The 21,205-nt window shown below is 40.4% G+C and overlaps 14 protein-coding genes across 14 annotated transcripts; 8 read left to right on the top strand and 6 right to left on the bottom strand. All coding sequences in view use genetic code 12, as the record gives it.

The window, feature by feature from the left end:
• Positions 1–146: 146 nt before the first annotated feature.
• On the top strand, positions 147–692 carry PGA34 (Pga34p; the record flags this gene model as incomplete). The annotated part of the gene is made up of 1 exon (XM_051754740.1): positions 147–692. One exon carries the CDS (start codon positions 147–149, stop codon positions 690–692), a length of 546 nt encoding a protein of 181 aa, XP_051606266.1.
• A 130-nt stretch (positions 693–822) lies between these two features.
• INN1 (Inn1p) lies at positions 823–2,484 on the bottom strand (the record flags this gene model as incomplete). The annotated part of the gene is made up of 1 exon (XM_051754739.1): positions 823–2,484. One exon carries the CDS (start codon positions 2,482–2,484, stop codon positions 823–825), a length of 1,662 nt encoding a protein of 553 aa, XP_051606265.1.
• A 693-nt stretch (positions 2,485–3,177) lies between these two features.
• On the top strand, positions 3,178–3,909 carry RPC31 (DNA-directed RNA polymerase III subunit; the record flags this gene model as incomplete). The annotated part of the gene is made up of 1 exon (XM_051754738.1): positions 3,178–3,909. The coding sequence occupies one exon, from the start codon at positions 3,178–3,180 to the stop codon at positions 3,907–3,909; it is 732 nt and encodes a 243-aa protein (XP_051606264.1).
• Positions 3,910–3,984: 75 nt separating this feature from the next.
• On the bottom strand, positions 3,985–5,574 carry RRP9 (Rrp9p; the record flags this gene model as incomplete). The annotated part of the gene is made up of 1 exon (XM_051754737.1): positions 3,985–5,574. The coding sequence occupies one exon, from the start codon at positions 5,572–5,574 to the stop codon at positions 3,985–3,987; it is 1,590 nt and encodes a 529-aa protein (XP_051606263.1).
• A 190-nt stretch (positions 5,575–5,764) lies between these two features.
• On the bottom strand, positions 5,765–6,145 carry KGF57_005150 (uncharacterized protein; the record flags this gene model as incomplete). Its single annotated transcript, XM_051754736.1, has 1 exon — positions 5,765–6,145. The coding sequence occupies one exon, from the start codon at positions 6,143–6,145 to the stop codon at positions 5,765–5,767; it is 381 nt and encodes a 126-aa protein (XP_051606262.1).
• Positions 6,146–6,597: 452 nt separating this feature from the next.
• Positions 6,598–7,920, top strand: KGF57_005149 (uncharacterized protein; the record flags this gene model as incomplete). The annotated part of the gene is made up of 1 exon (XM_051754735.1): positions 6,598–7,920. The coding sequence occupies one exon, from the start codon at positions 6,598–6,600 to the stop codon at positions 7,918–7,920; it is 1,323 nt and encodes a 440-aa protein (XP_051606261.1).
• Positions 7,921–8,801: 881 nt separating this feature from the next.
• Positions 8,802–9,695, top strand: KGF57_005148 (uncharacterized protein; the record flags this gene model as incomplete). The annotated part of the gene is made up of 1 exon (XM_051754734.1): positions 8,802–9,695. One exon carries the CDS (start codon positions 8,802–8,804, stop codon positions 9,693–9,695), a length of 894 nt encoding a protein of 297 aa, XP_051606260.1.
• A 70-nt stretch (positions 9,696–9,765) lies between these two features.
• On the top strand, positions 9,766–10,170 carry KGF57_005147 (uncharacterized protein; the record flags this gene model as incomplete). Its single annotated transcript, XM_051754732.1, has 1 exon — positions 9,766–10,170. The coding sequence occupies one exon, from the start codon at positions 9,766–9,768 to the stop codon at positions 10,168–10,170; it is 405 nt and encodes a 134-aa protein (XP_051606259.1).
• Positions 10,171–10,227: 57 nt separating this feature from the next.
• Positions 10,228–11,010, bottom strand: KGF57_005146 (uncharacterized protein; the record flags this gene model as incomplete). The annotated part of the gene is made up of 1 exon (XM_051754731.1): positions 10,228–11,010. The coding sequence occupies one exon, from the start codon at positions 11,008–11,010 to the stop codon at positions 10,228–10,230; it is 783 nt and encodes a 260-aa protein (XP_051606258.1).
• A 290-nt stretch (positions 11,011–11,300) lies between these two features.
• Positions 11,301–13,442, bottom strand: KGF57_005145 (kinetochore-associated Ndc80 complex subunit; the record flags this gene model as incomplete). Its single annotated transcript, XM_051754730.1, has 1 exon — positions 11,301–13,442. One exon carries the CDS (start codon positions 13,440–13,442, stop codon positions 11,301–11,303), a length of 2,142 nt encoding a protein of 713 aa, XP_051606257.1.
• Positions 13,443–14,809: 1,367 nt separating this feature from the next.
• KGF57_005144 (uncharacterized protein) lies at positions 14,810–16,459 on the top strand (the record flags this gene model as incomplete). The annotated part of the gene is made up of 1 exon (XM_051754729.1): positions 14,810–16,459. The coding sequence occupies one exon, from the start codon at positions 14,810–14,812 to the stop codon at positions 16,457–16,459; it is 1,650 nt and encodes a 549-aa protein (XP_051606256.1).
• A 178-nt stretch (positions 16,460–16,637) lies between these two features.
• On the top strand, positions 16,638–19,169 carry KGF57_005143 (uncharacterized protein; the record flags this gene model as incomplete). Its single annotated transcript, XM_051754728.1, has 1 exon — positions 16,638–19,169. One exon carries the CDS (start codon positions 16,638–16,640, stop codon positions 19,167–19,169), a length of 2,532 nt encoding a protein of 843 aa, XP_051606255.1.
• Positions 19,170–19,658: 489 nt separating this feature from the next.
• Positions 19,659–20,747, top strand: DRE2 (electron carrier; the record flags this gene model as incomplete). Its single annotated transcript, XM_051754727.1, has 1 exon — positions 19,659–20,747. One exon carries the CDS (start codon positions 19,659–19,661, stop codon positions 20,745–20,747), a length of 1,089 nt encoding a protein of 362 aa, XP_051606254.1.
• A 146-nt stretch (positions 20,748–20,893) lies between these two features.
• Positions 20,894–21,205, bottom strand: KGF57_005141 (uncharacterized protein; the record flags this gene model as incomplete). Its single annotated transcript, XM_051754726.1, has 1 exon — positions 20,894–21,205. A coding segment is annotated over one exon (312 nt), but the record flags the coding sequence as incomplete, so codon positions are not given.

Raw genomic sequence — 21,205 nt, 5'->3', positions numbered from 1 at the left:
AATCGTTTTATCATAGGCTAACATTCCAAGTAGAGTGCATACTCATTACATTCATTTATCCGTTTTCCTTTTAATTAACACTCTTTTCCAACCCTAGTCCTTCATTTTACAACAAAGTCTTAACGCTAGTGATACATATCTACACCATGAAATTGTCAACTACTACTTTGCTTTTAGGTTTAGGCTCAGCCGGCCAAATCAATGCCGAAACTGACACCACAATCACCAATACCATTACCATCACCAAGACCTTATACACCCCCGAGGAGTCTTTGAGTATGGCGGCCGAGGCTGCAAAAGCTGCCTCGATAGCTTCTGTGCTGTCAGTCGAGTCCGCAGCTAATATTGCTGTAGCACAACTGCTTGCTGAGAGCTACTATAGCTCCTTGGCCTCAGCTTCATTGGCTTTGCTTGCACAAGAAACCGCTGCTCTCGATAGTAAGGGATATAATGCTACTAACAATTTGACTATCCACTACGTTACTGTCACGGTCAAGCCAAAATCCAAGGAAACTTCTTCTGCCAAAGGGGAGTTGGTACTTGATGTTAGCGCTTCTCTTGGATCAAGCTCGTCTAATGCTATCACTATTCCCGCCGAGGAGAGCTCTGAAGATTCTGGGATGAGATTACTCGATGGACAGTATACTGGTGCTGTCGCCGGTGCATGTGCCTTGATTGCCGCACTTTTATAACTCTACTCGTTTGTTTGTTATATTTAGTTGTCATATCCGATTCTGTATCGTTTGTATTATTTTCTAAATGTATTGTATCTTTTCACTATGTTTGAAACTGCTACAGTAATGCTAAACACATTGCATAACATCATGCTCTTTTGGCTTGAAGGTCACGAAGGTACTTTTCCTTTTCTAGAATATAATACTCCATTTCATCCAACCCCAGTGGAATCTTTGGGGGAACCGCGGGTTTTGCCTCATCTTCATCGTCATCGTCAGTATCATCGTACACATTGAATGATTTCTTAACACTGGCTTTTTGGAACACGCTAGGGCTGAATTTCCCATTTCCCACGTAGCCAGTTCTGTCTGTTCTCAAATCAACTTTGAGGTCTTGTCTAGTCACTGCGTCATTCGAGAATCTCATTCGTCTATTGAAATGTTCACTAGGGGTGGGTGCATAAAATCTTGGATCTATATCATCTTTATGTCGAAAATCGTCGTTGCTGGTATGTTTGGCGTCACATGTTAGCGATTTAACCGGCTCATCTAGTAGATAGACCTTGGTGGGTAAGCTGTCGGCATGGTCGTCAAGACCTATTGATTCTGCGGAAAATGGGATTGCAGTGCTGTCTTTTAATTGTAAAGTGATGGTTGGCGACGGGGGTTTCCTACCAGGGGGTGCGGGGAGCGGCTTGGAATGGGCTTGGTGGTGGTGGTATTGTGGTGGTGGTGGTGGTGGTGGTTGTGGTGAGTGCGATTTGAACTCGAGGTCAAGATCGAAATCGTCTAGTTTCTGATTTTGATTAATGGGGCTCCTTATCAGATCTTCTTCTAGCTCGCGTACGTGATCAGACCCGTAAACACTAATGGGGGATATGTCTCGCCTCGATGGGCTCGACAAGAATGATTTTGCATTATTTCCACTGTCTGAATCTCCCCAGAATGCCTGCTTCGATTGAAACTTGTCCTTAAGTTTGTTGAACTTTGATTTATATTTATTCGGACTCTTAGTTCCCACTTTTGGAGGCAGTATCACGACTTCATCTGGACTTTCGTGACTGGAAGCACTTCCTTCACCCGTGTTGAGGAAATAGTGGCTCGTTTTCAGGAATATCGACGATCGTTTACTATGCTTCGAGCTATCCAGAGAAACGAAAACGTCATGAACAGGATTTGACCCATAGTGACGAGTTTGTGGTGGCGGTGATTGAACTGGGGATACGGTACTGCCGTACGGTCTTCCATGAGCACCCACAAGATGTTGTTGTTCTTCTTCTTCGTGGCATGGGATCTTTGGTGGTAGTATTGGGGCACTAGGATAGAAAGTCATTTCCAAATATAGCATTCCTGCTCTTTTGCCCTGGAATGTCAAGTCATACCACTTATCTAGTATATACTTCCCTTCACGTCTATTTCCAAGATCGGAAAAGACTAGCGATGCATCGATCTCACAGTTTCCTATGGGGGTCGGATCACCTTTTGTTTCGTCCAAGAGATCAACCTTGAGGAGGGGCTTCTTCTCCTTACTAATATCGAATCTGATCTCATGAGTCCACTCTGGAGTTTGGCCAGCTCGGAAGTCGGATTTTGTCTTCTTTGCATCCGTACCCAACCTTACTACAACATAAGGAGACTGCTTATCTAATTTTCTTCGATTGGGGAGATGTTTTGCTCGAACCACCATTATCACTAGTGTTCCGTTTGCGGATTGTGTGTAAGATGTAGAGTCCGTTGTCGTATTCGGCATGTCCGCCTCATCATCAAAATCGTATACGCTAGGCATGCTGGAAGCAAGTGTTGAGGTCATGTGCTTAAAAAAAAAAAGGGGGTGTAGGGTTAGTGTTTTAATTCTTTCAAAAATATCCTACTAACAAATCATTCACTCGATCGTTGTCAATCACGTTCTTGTGCATCCGCATCATCTTTTCTTGAATAGTAGCATCGCCTTGTGGGATCACAAATTTCAAAAGTTGGCTGGCTGTGTTTTGGTTTTTGCCCAATCCGGAATCAGTGTCGTAAAAATCAAAATTCAGACACTTTTTATTCAAGACACATGGATATTCATTAGAAGATATTAAGTGGGAGAAGGAAGTCCTTATTCTAACTGCAGATGGAGCATTTATACTATGTCTTCGAACAAAACAGGTCAAACAAGATTGACATATTTGGGGGTTTTTACAAAAGACTTTCTTTTATGCATTATTTCTTTGCAAAAAATATCGAATGTACAGTGGTCCCCCATACTCATTTCAAACCTCGTGTAACTATCATGTTGAGGAATTCTCTGAAAATCAACCTTCTAGCAACTGGGGGTATTCAAAAAGGACCTCTTTTTTGCAGTAGAAGTATCGAGTCCTTGGGGAATCTCACCCGGTAGCGTCTCTTCACATCTGCTCTGCAATTTTTTTTTTTTTTTCAAGGACACACAAAATCACAGACCTACTTTCATTACTCAACTCAACACACACACACACACACAAATACCCCGTCTACAACTGTCATGTCGTTTCGAGGTGGAGGAGGTACTGGGAAAGTACTATTACCATTCGGATTAGATTATGCCGATGTAGTAAAATCATCAGAAGATGCAGGAAAACCACAATATGTGCTACCGGTTAACGGAGAACCATCTGAAATTGAGACGTCAGCAGCCAAACAATCTATACGTTTCACCAAATTAGTTTCTGATGGACCATTCTACACTGGGAAGCTAGGACCCAAACTTCTAAAGAACAAAGACCGAGAGCTGCTGAAAAACAACAAAGTGGCGAATGTAAATGAAGACGGCATTGAGCGATATGGAGACAGGTATAAAAAAGTGCAAAAAATTGGTCGTACAATTGAAGAACATCCATATCAGATACAGTTTTTCCCGCAGGAGTTATATTCGGTGATGGGAGTCTCCAACAAGAACAAAAAGAAGTTTTTGACGCTATCAAAATTTGCATCAAATGGAGGATTGCGAGATTATTTGAGTGAAGAGAAGCAGGAAAGTGCCGATGAGCAAGCAAAAGTACAGGCTTTGAAAGAGCAAATGTTCAACCAAGTTGGTGTACAAGATGAAGATAAAGAAGGCAGCGGAGAAAAAGAAGACGTACCCAGTGAAGAAGAAGATATGGATGATGATTTCGATGACGAGGACGAAGATGACGATTATAATGCTGAAAAATACTTTGACGACGGAGATGATGATGGAATGGACGATGCGGGAGACGATGAAGCGGCATTTTAGAAAAATAACAAAGCAAGACTACTCGCTCGTTTCATTCATCTAAGGTTTACATACAAAGCTAGTTAAAAAAAAAAGTTATATACTAAATGAAAAACTAACTAATGCATTTCTTCCACCCGACACTTTGTTCAACCACCTTCCAAATTTGTGCTCTTTGCTTAATAAAATAAACACTCTCAATTGCTTGGTATCTGGAATCTCGACACTATCTATTTTCACAACGACGCCCCGAAGATTTTCCACCTCGCCAATCAAACTAAACGACCTCAAAGTAGCATCCAATTTCCAAATTTTGACACTACCGCCAAATGAGCCACTGAAAAACACGTCGCTATAAGCCGGAGCATGTACAGCAGTAATCCAATACGGTTGAGGAACTGGAATTTGCCTACTCGCTAAATCGATTTCTGTCTCAGCACTTGCTTGTTTTGGTTGAAATTGTGGCTGCAAACCATGTGCCAATCTCTTAGTATTCTGGGCCTTTTTCTTGGCTAATGACCAAAGAGCAATGTTTCCATTGTCAGATCCAGTTACAAAATGGGACTCGTCAATCATGGAAACCACGTCAATCGATCCTTCATTGTGAAATGGTTCATTGCTTTCAGTCTCTTCATCACTACCTTTTTTCTTCTTTCTCTTTTCAAGTGAGTCACCACCACGAAACGTCAATCTTGATTCTTCAGCAATTTTCCAAAACATGGCTGTTTTATCTCTGCTTCCTACTGAGACACAAGTTTCTCTAGCTAAAGCGGCAATGTCAGAGATGGTATCCTGGTGACCATACAACGTTTCCAATTGGGTAAATTGATTTATGGAGTATGTCCTTACTCTCAAATCAGCACATGCAGCAAACAATTGATCAGTGTTTCTTCTGAATACAATTGAGTTGACTGCCGATCTGGTGGGAAGCACCTTCAAGCATGCCAAATTCTCACTTGACCATATAATCAATCGAGAATCAGAGCCACCGGTAACGATATACTTCCCATCAGGAGATGCGGCAATGCAATTAATCTGCTCCCAATGATGATTTAACCCAACATGATCTGTGTTTAGCGTAAAGTATTTGGATCCACCTTTGGTATGCTTTATCCTTTGCGGCTTTTTGTTCAGGCTTATGTTCCATTTAATGATTTCGATATCCTTGGAAACAGTATATAGGTAGGGATAGTGTATGCACATGCTAGTGACATTATTGGACCCTATACGTGTTGTTGTCAATTCGAGCTCTTTTCCATCCAATTGTTGGGAAAGTTTCTCACCCCAGAATTTATACACATGCCCTTTAGCATCGGCTACATCCACTTGCAACCTCTTTGATAGAATCTCATCGTCAAGATCTTGGGCATCGAAATCGTCAGCATCGCGTAGTTCTTCATTTTTCAAGTTTTCAAGATATTGCTTAGCTAGTCTCCTTCGCTTGTCTGCGGCACTTTCAGCGGCGAACTCCTCATCTGATGATAATTCGTCCTCTTGTCGTTGATCTTCCGCATACCGCTCGTTATCAGTATCACTGGCACTCGAAATCTCCTCATCTATATGTGAAGTTGTGGATGATGGTTGTGGAGTGGATGACTGAGACTTCTTGGCCCGCGTTGTACTTGTTACCTTATTCAGGCGTTTTCTCTTCTTTGAAGGATCAGATAGGAAGGGATCCCCAGCCATAGTGTACTGAAAAGATAATAGTGGCAGTTCTGGTGATCCTACACTCCTTTCTACTTTTTCTACTTTTTTTTTTAGTTTTTTTTTTTTTTTTATACATTTTTCAATGCGATGATATGGCATCGACAGAGAGATGTGTGAAAACCTCACACATTCACAAAAATTGAAAACAGGAATTTGTATTCACTACACACTAATCCTCTAATAAATCCTCAATATCGGCGTCTTCTTGAGCATCGTAAGCAGTTTGGTGTCGTTGTCTCGTTTCCTCAGCCAACTGCTCCAAAACGGCTTGAGTAGTTTTCACATTCTTTCTGGTCTTTTTACCCCAACCAAACTCGTTCGCTTCCTTCTCCAATTTCTCTTCCAATTGTCTCTGAGCTTCAGCCTCTCTTGCTGGTTTCTCTGCCTTTTCTTTTTCGTCCAATTTCTGCTGGTGTTCACTTTGCTTTTTGGCTGCCCATTGCGAGTAATATTTACGAAATATGAGATAGGCACACACGAATATAGTTAAACGGAAATACTTGATGAAGGTGTCTTTCTCAACATATTCGTATATTTCTTCAAATGCCATTACTTCTGACTCGGTAGAAGCGTGGTTATTGTTTGGGTTTAAGGGAGTGAAAGGTTGTGCTGAAGTGAGGGAGCATAAACATTAATACTTGCACGAGTTTTTCTTTTTTTCTCTTTTTTTTTTTTTATGCCCCCTATCGGTGAAAGGATTTCACTTTTTAGTAACCGCAACGAAGCGCCAGGTAATTTACTATTCTGTATTCTTCCTCAAGCAAGTGCATATACTCCTACCCAAATCAAGGGCCCTCCTTCAACTCGGTGAATGCGTCAAATGATGCAGTAATAGACTTTGATAGACTGTGGCCTCTGACTTCCTAATCCATTTTACTATTGTGCTGCAAAAAACTGCAAATTGTTTCCTCAGTGACCTTCACACCACACTATATATTTATGAAGTCATGTACAACCTGTTATTTTTTTTTTTTTTTAGGGAGTTCTTCAGTAAGTATAGTGATGAATACCATTCTTGACTTGCCACAGCACGTGTTAGTTTCAGTTTTCAGCGAAATCAATCAACACCAAGCATTGGTACTCGGGCCGTTGCATTCTCGTTTACAAGCTATAACTAAAGTCAAATTATACCAGTATATATACCTTTACGAAAGTGATTTTAGTTATATGCATGACGGTGATTCTGGTCATCGCTTCCCAAAGTATTTGAATAATCCTAGGGTCAATAAGTATACGATAATATCAACAGAGACTTTGAGGGAATACATTGACAGGATGGATGGAAACCAGCCAATTATAAGCTTTGACCTTCAGGACCGTGAACCAATGGAACCAGCGATCAAGAAACGATTCAAGAATATCAAGTATTTCAATATAACGAGTTCCAGAGAACTTGAAAGGTGGGGACGAGCTGACAAGTATGAGGCGCTTGACCGAGAAGATCGGGAATCGAGAATCGGCGGTTACTACCTGAACTCGATCTCGGCTTTTAGAGATAACAGAAAGGAGAAATGGAGGTTGTATATACCACCAAAAGTGTTCCCGGAATACAACCTGGGGTTGTCCAAACGATTTGATGACTTTTCATATATTTCAGAGTTGAATGTCCGCTTGCATTCAGAGCGCATCACCGATGTATATCCACTCAAATTGAAGAAATTGCATGTACAATTTGACAAACCACTCGAATCTTGTTGCAAGCTTGAGTATATTTTTACTACCTTGTACTTGCAGGAATTGTACATTGTTGGGGAGTTTGACTTTACTCTGGTCTTTCTGAAAATTCATATCGATGATTTGTATCCGAATTTAGTTATACTTGGCATACGTAAAGTCAATCACGAGGAAACAAATCATTCATCTCAAGAAATATGTACAGTGAAACATCGCTCCATACGGAAAGTTGTTGTGTCAACCAATAGAGCAGATAATACAATGGCTCTTCGAGTTTGCTCACTTTGCCTGCAGTTTCCAAGGGCTAGTATACACTGGTGGGAAAGTATCCATCGTTTACCTGGTCAATTGGTCACTAGACGTTTTGATATTGAAGAACAATCAGACTTCAGTCCTTCAACGATCGAGCCCAGAACTGTGGGATTCCATTGGTACTACAATTCAGCAACTCCACCCGGATATTCTTTCAAGTTGGTAAGTAATTTTCGATACAGGGTCCTTAGGCATAAGAATGGTCGATGGAAAAAGAGAGGGGTCATTACTTTGAAAAGATATAATAACGAGTTTGCCCTCGGTGCAATGATGGCAATGTCCTCAGATTACATGGCTTTTTACCTGAACAACAGACGGAGATTTCCTCATTGTGTATGAGATTTGAGTCATTTTCCGTTTTTTCAGTAGTTTAAATACTGTTTTCGATATGTGCACAACTTTACTATCTTAATAAAGACTTGTGAGTGAGACGCAGGTTCTCACACCGTGTATTTCCGCAATTGAATAAGAGAGGAAGAATGGGAGACAGGTGGATAGAGTTTACAGGCTGTTTCAAATGCCCCTGTTGAATTTTTTTACGCGATTTTAACCTTGTATGTCTTTCGTAGAAACATATTGATGCCTAATTCAATTTCTGGAAGCGTTGAATACAGTAGATTCCTTGATTATATCCTTGCTGTTACTTGCATTTTATCTTTCCAAAATTCTGTTTGGCACGATCCAAAAAAAAAAAAAAATGGGCTCACTTAAAACCTCATCAAACTTAATTGTCCACCACGTATCTACTTTCGTAACAACTTTGTCAAAAGAGTTGCAACTAGGAATATCGTTGACGGTTTCAATGCACCAACTATAAGTATAGGCCCAGAAAGCTAATAGGGCTGTAATGAAACTGGTGCACAAGTGGTCTTTGTAGGAATCAGGAAGGTATGCGTGAAGTTGAATAAGTTTTATTTGGGTTCGCTGAAATTGGATCCAAGCTTTAGAGTCAATACAAGTCATCAACGAAAAGACCCATTACTGCTCTTCTACCCAAAGCTGCTCGATAATATAGCCAGTATCTTTGAATCAAAGTTACTGAATTGTTGTAGCCCTTTGAAGATTTTGGGTGTCGTTTTGTGTATAGTTTTCTGCGCGCCAAACCTGGTTGCAAAATTTGATATGCTCTTGTATCTTTCCAAATTTTTGTTTGTCAACAGTTCACCACCCTCTCACTTGCCTTTCATTCGGTGTCGCAAAACATTACAAACTAAGTGGTGATGGCCAGACTAACCCAAACTCCCTCAAGTGATATTAATAGAGTCCCTGACCACATGTCTGCTTTGTGGAAGGCTTTAGGCATTGATGAATTTATTCGAACATCAACACTTATCTACCGAGAGTTTAACAGGAAAAGAACTCGTAGTCGGTTAACACTTAAAGATGTGCAGAGTAGGTACCTGCCAAAACGTGTTTCTAGAACCATCGCATATACACTTATCAGAGGAACATTTCCCGAACATTTGCAGATACTAGGGGATGAAATGAGTGATAGAGTTGTCAGTGTAATCTTTGATGGATCAAAACTTGAAAATTTCGCTAAAGAGCCGACAAATGAACCATTCACCAATTTGGAACAAATCAAAGCCATCAACTATATTATTCGCTCACTTTATAGATATTTCACGAGCAAGTTGGCGAATAAAGAGCTCAATTTTGTTGAAAGACTTGCCACATTATCGTGGTCACTTTATTTTGGAGTTGTGTACGAAAACAAGTGCCAAGAATACAAACCGACAGACTTGAATCCAGAAAAAAAAAAGATTTTTAACGCCATTCACCCAGTTTCATCTTCCGAGCCAGTCAGAGATTTCGATTTTGACAAAGAAAAGTTGCTTGAAATCGATTTAAAATATTTCGTGCGTCGTCCCAATCCAATTTCCACAACAAAAGATGAGTTTTCAACTATTGAGGCGAATAATCTTCCTGAGTTCCAGCTCAAAGAGGTCCTTAGTTTTGAAAATGAGGCTGAATTCTCGCGGATCATAGGTCATACACTTTTTCCAATTATTTCCTTTTTCACAAATACTCAAGTCAAAGAACAAGAAAAACGTGTGATTATGAAGGCAGCTATGGTGCCTGATGCCATTGCAGAGAACATAAGCATTTTTTGAATTCAAGAGATTTGAATTGCTGCCTGAGGAAGAATTTAGCTCGTCGCCTGGTTTGGCAATCCTTAATCAAATGTTTGATTCTGCCTTGGCGACCCACGTTTCAGCTTCTTACCTCATTACACCCGGTACAATAACAAATATGGACATACCTGATGAAAATATAATCGATACCATCAAAACCAATGATAGCAACGATCACGAGATTTTGGAAGTCAAGCTCGACTTGTCACGCATTCATTTACAGGCCAAGAGAGTGAACCACGTGGGGGCTTGGATTTTGATGCATTTTGAACATGCCCGTGAAGGAAGATGTGGAGCACGTCATGTTGGAAAGCTCAATGGAAATAACAAACCGATAGTACGTAAACATATCGTGCCACTGGAAACAAAAAGAACCCTAAGGTCCAGTAAAAGAACCCTAAGGTCCAGTAAAAGGGTCCACAAGTCTGGTAAAAAAGTTTTGAATAAATCCTAGCTTATATTGCAATCGTCTTGAATAAACATAGCTCATTAAACTTTTGTAAACTCTTTTCTATAACTCTTCATTTGAATCATCATCATCACCAGCAGCAGCAAATGGGTCCAATTCGGGGAAATCACCAACTTCAACTTGTTTCGGCTTGACAAAACTCCCATGGTTTGGTCGACACACAAACACCGGCACCCCGGCAATATCACCGCTATTTTTCCCCACCGGCTCATCAAATTCAATCCCCACCCAGTCCAGTTTACCCAGATCCAAATGCTCAATCTTGCCAACAAACCGCACAATGCCTCTTCTCTCACCTTCAATGTTAATCACACGACACCGGTCATTGATGTGGATAGTGGCCAATTTTGCAGCGTTTTCTTCAGCTATGTGTTTTTGGAGTAGTTCGTATTCAGGATCAAATCGACCCAAGTTTTGTTCTTGTTTCCACTTCAACACCGTATTGTTTCGTTTCTGATACTCTTCTTCCAGCATTTGGTATTCCGCATTTGCATCAAGTATGTTTCCCCCTGCTGGTGAAATGGTGGAGGAGATTTGATTGGCAGTGGAATTGGGATCCATGTCAATGACATGTATGCGACTGTACTCTTTCAACCCCAATTCGCTCAAGCGTACATCCCGTTCATCATTCCGCTGCTGCTGTGATGGAAGTTGGACGTACTCATTGGAATATTTGTTGGGAAAATACTGGAGTAATTGATTTCGAGGCTCAACTCCCGTAATTAGTTCAAGTTTCTGTTTGAAATATTCTAGCGACCATTGTGGGGACACTCTTCTTTCAGATGAGGTCAAGTCCGACGTGATGAATATACTGATGTCACTCATTTATGATGCTGATGAAGAAGAAGAAGATGATGAAGACGAAGAGTTGGTGTGTTGCAAGTTGTGCGAGAGAGAAGATTAAATTTTCCTCGAAAAAATCAATCAAAGGGTTGTCCAGTACAATATACAATTTATACAAATGTAGTGTATTTGATATATAAATCTGAATAATACAATTGGGGGGTATAGAAATAAATTTAAGAAATTAATACAAATGAATGCAGTTGTGTAGGGTATAATTGAGATGAAATTGATCTTCATGCAGACCCAAATTCCTTTCCCTTGGTCTTTTATCAACTATTGGAACTCAAACTCAAATCATCAAACGCAGATATCAATCGTTCAACCAATGACGTCTTGAACTTTGTAGCGTTGGCATGGACCTTGGAAATTTGCTCATCAAGTTCAAGTTGCTTTTGCTGTACGTGCTGAATAGCAATCTTTTTCTGGAGATGAGTGTTTTGAATAGCACGTTCATAATGAAGAATGTCCCTTGTTATTGATGAATTGGTATCTCTTATTCTCTTTTCACGGCTTTCTATATCTTGCGACATCTGGGCTTGAAGGTTGTAAATTTCCTGAGATATTCCATCATTCTTGGATTTTTGGTCGTACTCTGCTTTTTGAAGCTCGTCCAAGACTTCGTGTTGATTTTTGATCTTATCCTCCATTGAACTGAATTGACTTTTGAGATCAGCGATTTCCTCTTGGTTTCGCGCCAACTTGCTCAAATTACTGCTAAGTAACAGGTTGAGTTGATGTGACTCTTCTCCTAGTGTCTTGTCCTTGAATAGCTCGTCTCTTTCATATGCAATCGAAAAATCACTCAAGTCCTTAAGTTGTAATCCAAAGTTGTAATCACCCAGATTATGATAGTTGAATCTTTCCACAGAAATGTTGTAACTCAGTACCAATTTTTCCATCACAAAAGTTGCATTTTCAACATCAGCTATTCTTTCTTGCAAATGGTCTTTCTTTTCCTCTAGATTGATTGTCTCTTGTTCAACTTTTTTCAACAATTTGTCACGTTTGACTTCTAAATCGAGAATTGCCTCGATTGATATTCCCTTCACCTGGAACTCTCGCTTCAACATCTCTCTTTCTTCCTGCAACAGCGTCAAGTTTTCACTTGCCGCATGGACTTCATCCAGCAATTGATGTAATTTTGCTGCCCACTCGGGAATTCTCTTTTGAACTTCTTCAATGTATTGTCGAAGCTTGGTAAAATCCTCTTCCAAGGCTATTGTCTTTCTATCGGCATCATCTCTGAGTCTCAACTCGTTCAATAAGCGTTTGATATTTTCTTCCAATTTGTTCTTTTGAGTAATGAGATTGTCTTCCTGACTTCGGTAATTCTTCATTTCTTCGTCAAACTCTGCCAACATTTGTTGGTGCAAAGCTTCGTAGTCTTCATCGGCATTAAGGAACTTGAGGTAGCAGTTATAGTTGAATTTCATGAAAATACGATCAAAATCGTCGTTGGGACTGAGGTCATCAGTATCAACATCAACATTAACATCATCGGCATTGGACTCGACAAGTATAAGAATCCACTCCAAAATCGCCAAGAAATTGGGCCAATTTTGACCACCAACAGCATTAAACTGTAAGCGTGATATCGTGCCCAATGCTGGGTACTGTAATCCTTTTAGTATCGGTATTATCTCCTGTTCTGCAGATTTGTGAAATGAATAGAATGGGTTTATGAATTGGTACATGAACTTGAATATTTCGTAAAAATTACGTTGCGTTGGAATCTTTAAGGTGTTTTCATTCAAAGATATGGATGTTTTCACTTCAAAGTGGTTTTTAGCAAGAAACGCGTAGATCCTTTGAGTCATTTCTTCTTGTCTTGCTCGATTCAATGCTCTATCAGTGGAAAGCAGATGTAGCGCTCCAAACTGAGGCTGGGGTATATGCGATTGAAACGGTAACAGCTGTGATGACAGTGGTGTTGGTTGTGACGAGTGTATTTGTCGATTGGGATACGGTTGTTGCAGTTGCAGTTGTGATTGCCTCTGCTGAAGTTCCTGCAGAGCCTGAAAACTTGTCCTTGGAGCGTTAGTCAGTTGTGACACCTGCAGCGATGGTATCCCCAAACTTGCTCTTTTCTTGTTTGTTGATGCAGGAACCGAGTACAACACAGATCTACGTTTGTTTCCTGTGGATGGGGTATTGTCATGCAACGTGCTGGATTGAACACTTGTTTGAAAGCTTTGACGTGGATTTGCTTGTGGGACATTTCCATTCGCTCCTGTACTTAGTCTTCTTCCGTACGAATTGGCAATTGGAGGCGTCATGCCTGCTGTTGAATTAGTAGTTGATGATCTCGAAGCTGTCCCTAGCGACAAACGGGTTCCACCATTGGTGAATCGTTGTTGTTTTCGTAGTGGGAAAAGTGGTTTTAGAGGTGGTGCATTTGTGGATTGGCTCATCCTTGACCGTATCAATGCATATAATTGTCTTGTTCAGAGCTTGTCCTAATTTTTTTTGTCTTTTTTTTTTGGCGTCTTGTTGTGGGTGTCTGACGTAGTTGAATAATAATGATTTGTTTTGGTTTTATGGTTTTTGGCTGTTTATTTAATTTTTTTTTTGTTTTTTCCTTTTTCTTTTGCTTCTTTTCCTGTTCAACCGTTGAGTATGCAATTTCAACTTCACTTGAATTCGAGGGGGAAATCAATCACTACACTGTAATCTGTGTAGAATTATGACCACTTTGTAGGGTGAAGATGCGTATGCGTGTATTGAAATCTAGTGATGCGATGGAATGTAAACAAGTTGGTAGTGTCTGTCTTTACAACCAATAGAGCTTCCTGTATAAAGGTTGTTCGAGAGATATTTAGGTTTTTCTCTTTTTCTCTTTTTCTCTTTTTCTCTTTGGGATATTTTCATTTGTTAATTAATGTCGTCGTTGTCGTTGTCGTTGTCGTTTTTTACTTCTTTTTTATTTTTTTCGTCATTTGATTTGTCTTTGTTTACAAATTCCCAATTAGGCAATTAACTCGCAAATACAATTACTATTTATTTTAATCTACGACACGACAAAGAATAAGTGATAAAGTGTGTGTGTGGTCCTTCCTCTCTGACTATACAGTAGAGAAGTAGTATCAGAGATCTTTGTAACGTTAGCTGACAAATCTGATTTCAAATGTCTACTGTGGCTTTTGGGGTTGAACTAGATTGGTGGCAACTGTAAGTCACAAGTAAAGGATTCCTCGTATCTCTGATGGTGCTTCTACACTTCTAACAGAGTTATGATGTATTACTTCGTCAAATTCTCCATACGTCAATCGGACTTTATTGGATTCCTTTCCTCGCAACACCCGGATTGATATTTCTGTATCTGGCACAAATTGCAATTAGTACTCCTTACACAACTATTGATTCAACTACAGTTGCTGGAGGAATTTCCAGTGCATTTTTTAGGTGATGTGCCATCCTATGTGTGACATTTTACCCCACACTCGTAGATCTTATAACATTTTCGAAATCCCTGTCCATCCTAACAACTTGTTACAATATGGAATGTGTTGTACTAAAATTGCTTTATTGTGAAGCGTATATTAATATTAACCAGAGATAAAAACATAAGGAGAAGAAAAAAACAAAAAAATAAATGACAGGAAAAAATAAACCGACCAGAATTTGCGAAACACGACATTTCTTTTACAAAACGCCAGGGGAAACTAAAGTAACAAAAGATACAAGCATATTCAAACTACTAGACTCAGTGGTGAGGGAGAAAAACAATATACATTGCAAGGAAAGAAGAAAGACTATCAACTGCCAGTACATCTATACCATGAGCACTCCATCCACGCCTGTAGTTGCGTCAGCAGTATTGCACAACAATGACGCTGCTACCTTACCCGACGCCTTACGCAGTGGCAGCAGCAACAACAACAACAACAACAACAACAACACTAGCATCCCCATAGCTTCGAACGACAGTAACAGCACCAAGTCAATCAGGAAAAGTCACGATTATTCTCAAACAAACCTAGATAAGCCATCAACTCCATCTCCTCCGAATAGAAAACGTGTGTCAGCATCGTTTCTCAAGACTCCAGAACAACCAAAAGACGCAAGCAAGAGATATTCTGCATCTTCAACAGCAACCACTTCACTACCTTATACTCCATCATACAAACGAACTAGTACTGGATCATACAAGTCACCAGATGGGAGATTGGTGTACCACAATGTCAATTCGCCATTTAGTGCAGCTCATTTATTGAAAACACCACGACATTCAGCCATTGAAGACTCACCTACTGGCGAGGAAGATGAAGACGGGCGTAGGCTCAAGATGATGAAAACTCCACAGTACTTGGGGAACACGGCAAAGAAGTTGTTTCAAGGTGATGATGGAAGCCCCAATGGTGGAGGTAACAAACGAGACGATTTGACGGAAATAAGTTCACAATTAAGAAGCAAATTGAGTTCGGCATTGGGGAAATTGCAAAAGGACGATTCAAGCCACAATTCCAAAATCTCATTTACTGAGCTATCCTTTGATTCGCAAACATCCCCAACGAGAAAACATACCCCAAAGAGACATTCAGCTTTGGGAAACAATTGGGTACCGACAAATACCCTACAAAGAGCCAATCTCAATCTACAAACATTACAACAATCTCCCATAGCCAAATCTACCAATTCGTCACCCAGATTAGAACAAACAGGTTTCAGATCAAACACAAACTCACCATTAAAGACCTCGCCCATATTGAAAGGTGACAACAGGAAAAGCTGGTCACGTTTGAACGATATGCCTTCACCAGATGAAGAAACGAGTGCACATTCGGCGTTATTAGCTGCCTTATCGCGACAACGTAGAAAATCGCGATCCTCTTTTTCCAACACCGACGCCAAGCGGAATTCAATAACAGCAGAAGGACCACCAGCGTTACAAATCACAACGGCGCAAAAGGAAATCAAACTACCGCCTCTCAATGTCGCTTTGAATGGAGAGTACAATAATTCCCAAATAAAAGGATTTCCTGGAAAAGATAATGAGCAAGATGCAGTGATATCATTGATGTCATTGGCATCGCCACAATCTGCAAAGTATGCCCATTCACGAAGTCAGAGTTTGAACAGCAATGGCAACTTTCCATCCAATGGACCTATTACTGCTAGTGCTGCTGCAGTAGCAGCAGCTACAGGAGCAACTTCGTCTGGTCCGTTTGGGGATAATGTCGCTTCACCAATTTCGTCGCGGTCATCACTGGTGCATATTGCATCGCCCACTTTTGCCACTATGCAACAACCACCACATCTACCTCCTTTAACGAGATTTATGAAAAGTCCCGAAGCCAAACAAAGGGGATCTCGGAAAGGGCTCGTTTTTGCTACTGATGATACTGATGATGAGGATGTGGTAGTTGGTGGGGGTGGAGGAGAGGATGATGGGGACGATTCTGATAGAACGGTGGAAGAAGATAAATAAGAGACAGGGTTGTATAGAAACAATAACAACAAGAGATATTAGATACTAGAGTAAAAAAAAATCCATTTATTAGTTTTTACTCTCAGTATTTATGCAACTGCGTATTCTTTTGATTCGCAGCAACACAAAAGAACAATAATTGTTAATCACTCCCCACCCCCCCGCACTTGCGATAACTATGTGTGTATTGACCAATTGGACATTTAGGCAAGCACCGATTCAACAACACCATCACCACCCAGCCACATCACTAGGAGCTGTAACATGGTATAATTCAGTTCCTCATGAACCAGCACATCAAATCCATGTTGACTTGCTATACAACAACCTCATTCCAAATCCATTCATGGACAAAAATGAGTTGAATGTCAGCTGGGTCAGTGAGTTGACGTGGGAGTACCGATGTTTGTTTGATGCACTAGATACACATGAGAATGAAGATCAACTGGAGTTTGCGTACCTTTTGCTTGATCAATTGGACACTGACGCGGAAGTTGAGCTCAATGATAAAGTGGTTTTACAAAGTACTAATGCGTTTCAAAAGCATAGAATTAGTGTCAATTTATCACTGCACAATGAGTTGAAAGTGAGGTTGAAATCTGGGATGGAATTGGGTAAGAAATTAGAATCCAAATATGGTGCACATGAGTGTTGGAATGGTGATTGCAGTCGGGTTTATGTTCGTAAACCACAGTTCCAGTACGGTTGGGATTGGGGACCCAGGTTGATTACGTGTGGGTTCAATGAGATTGTGTTGGTGACTAGTAACTACATTGAGGATTTGTATATCCGATACGAGTTGAATGAGAAATTGAATGTTGCTTATGTGTGGTTTGAAGTTGAAAGTATATTGTTAGCGCCGGTTGTGCAAGCTAGAATTGAGATTGAGCTCAATGAGAAGACTATTGGCGTGGTTGAAGTTAATCGAGTTAGGTCAAGAATGAATATCAGTCACGTTTTGGAGAATATCCAGTTATGGTCTCCCTTCAGGCACGGTGAGCCCACCTTGTACAGTATCAAGGTATTCTTTGATGATGAGCTAATGATTAGTAAAACTGTTGGGTTCAGGAAAGTTGAACTCATAACTGAGTCAGACACTACGGGAAGTTCATTTTATTTCAAGGTTAACAACAAACCTATACAAATGCTTGGGTCGAATTGGATACCACCGCATTCATTTACGTCCAAAGTTACTCAACAAGATTACGAAACATACATTGGCTATGTCGTTGATTCAAACCAAAATATGATTCGGGTCTGGGGAGGTGGGCAATACGAAAAGGATATATTTTACCAATTGTGCGATGCCAGAGGTATATTGGTATGGCAGGATTTCATGTTTGCGTGTGGTATATACCCCAATGAACCCTTCGCAAATCTGATAAAACCCGAAGTTGAATATCAAGTCAAAAGATTACGTAACTTTGCCAGTGTTGTTATCTATGCTGGAAATAATGAAGATTATCAAATTGCCGACGCATTAAACTTGGATACAAACAATAGTAGTCAATTTCCAGCAAAATATATCTACGAAGATGTAATTCCTCAGGTGTTGGACAACTTGACCAGTAGGAAACAAGTGGCATATCGGTTCGGATCACCTTATTCGGATAGCCTTCATAGTTCTTATGATTTGAGATTTGGTGATTCACATCAGTGGGATGTTTGGCATGGCCGTGAGTTGCCGTACCAGTCTTGGCGCCAATTATCCGCTCGATTTATTAGTGAGTTTGGCATGTTGGCCCTACCTTCGTACTCCACTTTCCACAAGTACATCACCAATGTGAGTGAATTATACCCTGATCTGGAAATGATTGACTTTCACACCAGAGCCGCAAACAAGGAGAATTTGCATCATTACGTATGGTCCAATCTCAACAAGCCGAAGGAGCTTGATTTGCAAAATTGGATATATCTAACACAATTGATGCAACTGGAGGCTGTGTCTTTTGCATTTAGGTATTGGAGGCGAAAATGGGATCAATTTCAAGTTGGCGGTGTCTTGGTTTGGCAATTGAATGATTGTTGGCCCAGTGTGTCATGGTCAGTGATTGGTTTTGACCAAGTGCCCAAATTGAGCTATTATGGGATGAAGCGAGAGTTGAGTGAGGTTAGTGTTGCTGGATATAGGAGTGTGGTAGGAGGGGGAGTTGGCGATGGGGCTGCAGTTGCAGTTGCAGTTGCTGGTCAACTGGTGCTTCAAGAGCCAGAGGTGTTGCTTGATGTGTGGGGATTTGGCGGCGGCAAGGGCTTGACATTGAGTGTTCAACTTTACAATGTAGATGGGGTACTTGTTGATGAGATTGAACAGCGCGATGTTGCATTTGAAGAAAACCACGTGAATGCTATTTTGACGGGTGCAACGTTTGTTCACTTGAAAGTGGATACAATAGTATATCTAAGATTGTTGAAGGAGGATGTGACTCTAGCTAGGTCTTCAGATTGGCCACAACCGTTAAAGAATTTGAATTGGGAGAAGTTGACGTCTGATTTGCAGATTGAGTTACGATACCTCGGTTTAGGCGAATATCGAGCATCAACAAATAAGCCAGTAAAGGGACTTCAATTGTATTTTGATACAGTTGAAACTGACTACACTTTCAGCGATAACGGCATTGATTTGTTTCCTGGTGATCCGCAGATTTTGGAGGTGGTAAACTTGCAAGAAGAGGATGTGGAAAAAGTGAAATATAGATATCTACACTATTGAAGGACATATAATAGAAAGTGAGTTGGATTTGGTCGTGTGACTAAATACGATAGTGTAACTTTTTCTGTGAATGCACATACAATATAAACCAATGATGAAATAGATAACAATGATTACTCTCTCGGCTCGGCCACTTTCCTGGTAATGTGATTGTTATCGTTGAATTTCTTTTTTTTTACTGCTTTTCACGTGACCTTGGAAATAAATTAGTAATAAGAAATAAAATTGTATGTAAGGAGAGAAGAAAAAAAAAAAAAAAAAAGAAAATTATCAACTGATTGAGAAGATCTTATATATAGAGGAACAACTTTTCTTTTGCAAGAACCAAGACTATAACTCATTGTTTGCATTTGATTGTTTTACATTCAACTATCCCATTCTACAGATCAACACATACTTGCCAACTTGTCAAACTCGATCACGCACACCCTAACACCCCCTCCCACTTTTTTTTTTTGGTCTCACACGCGCTTACAAATCACACGTACAATGACAACGAGGATACTTTTACTTTTACACCCAACTGTCGTTACTGATGCTCATTCAGTAGAATCTATCAAATCAGACCTAGCCAAATTGCACAGCGGCGTCGATTACCATATAGATCAACAAATCATCAACCGAGTTACTCAGGGTGATGTCATTTTAAACAATGCTTCCTATAACGAAATTTACTACATCAATCCTAATGAAGATGAGTATCGGGAGATGCCATTACTGTTGATTCAGTTATTGTTCGATTTGTTGGCCACATCAGGTGGTGTAGTGAAGGGGGATTTACCCAAGGATCAAAATTTGGACGTTTTGATGCAAGGTTTTGTAGTGGAAGAAGATGGATCCTGGACTAAGCCCAAGCCGGTGACCGAAACTGTCCAGTTGAAAAAGAAACTAAACAAGGGTGGCAATTATACTCACGTGGATGGTGGTGGTTCGACATTGAAGAAATTGCCCATGTTTAAGAAATTATCGGATCAGAATGCAGCACCAGGTTTAACCGATACATCAGCTTCAAACACCGATGAGGAGAACGAAAATGGAGGCATGAAGAGGAAACTAGTTGAGACGAAGCTAACTTATTTCAGTGATTCGGATAATGATGATAATGACGGTGATGACATTGATATTGACGACGATGCTGACAAATACATCAATGAAGATGAACTAATACAAGACTTGAAAACGGACAATTTGATAATACCCAAGAAATGCGAATTACCCAATGGTAAAAGAAGAAGAAAAGCGTGTAAGGATTGTACATGTGGGTTGAAGGAGATGGAAGAATTGGAGGACTCCAAGCAACAACTGCTCCAGAATTCGATATTGGGAAAAATGGCCCAGTCAGCTAGTTTAGAAGCAGAAAAGATTGAAGCTAGATTGAAACAGAAACAGGGTGAAAAAGTCAAGTTCAAAGAGGAGGACTTGACTGAAATTGACTTCACTGTCAAGGGTAAAACTGGTGGATGTGGATCTTGTGCTTTGGGAGATGCTTTTAGGTGTGATGGATGTCCCTATTTGGGATTGCCTCCTTTCAAACCCGGCGAGGCTATTACCTTAGACGGAATGGATGAAGATATCTAAGAGAAATAAAAGGAGGTGTGGATGATACTTATTTATGTAAATTCGGTCAATGTAAAACCATGAATTTAAGAAAACGAAAATCTAACACGAACTATATAATACTCTATACAAACAACTGCAAAACAGAGATGGTGTGGGGGTGGGCCCTACTTTCTCTTTATGTAGTCCTGATACACACTCTTTGCAATAAACGCAATGGTGCGTCTCCCGGCAATCAATGGCCCTATTCCAATAATCAACAATGTAGAATATAACCACATCAATCCCACAGTGACGTACCCCTTGAAATAACTTCTAGTGAAGATCCAGTCGCGGTATAATGGCAAGGGCCAAAGCACCCACATGACTAACAACACGGTGATGGCAGCACCGGTTGATATTTTGATCCAGAAATCGAGCTCCTTGGTTGAGATTTCTTTAGGGAGGGCGTCATTGTCTGGTTGCGACTCCAAGTTGGA

This window comes from Candida theae (genome assembly GCF_024610275.1).
Source record: "Candida theae strain CBS 12239 chromosome Unknown scaffold22, whole genome shotgun sequence".
NCBI classification, from domain to species: domain Eukaryota; kingdom Fungi; phylum Ascomycota; class Pichiomycetes; order Serinales; family Debaryomycetaceae; genus Lodderomyces; species Lodderomyces theae.
The sequence above is the reverse complement of the archived record's forward strand: the minus strand, read 5'-3'. Positions and strand labels throughout refer to the sequence as shown.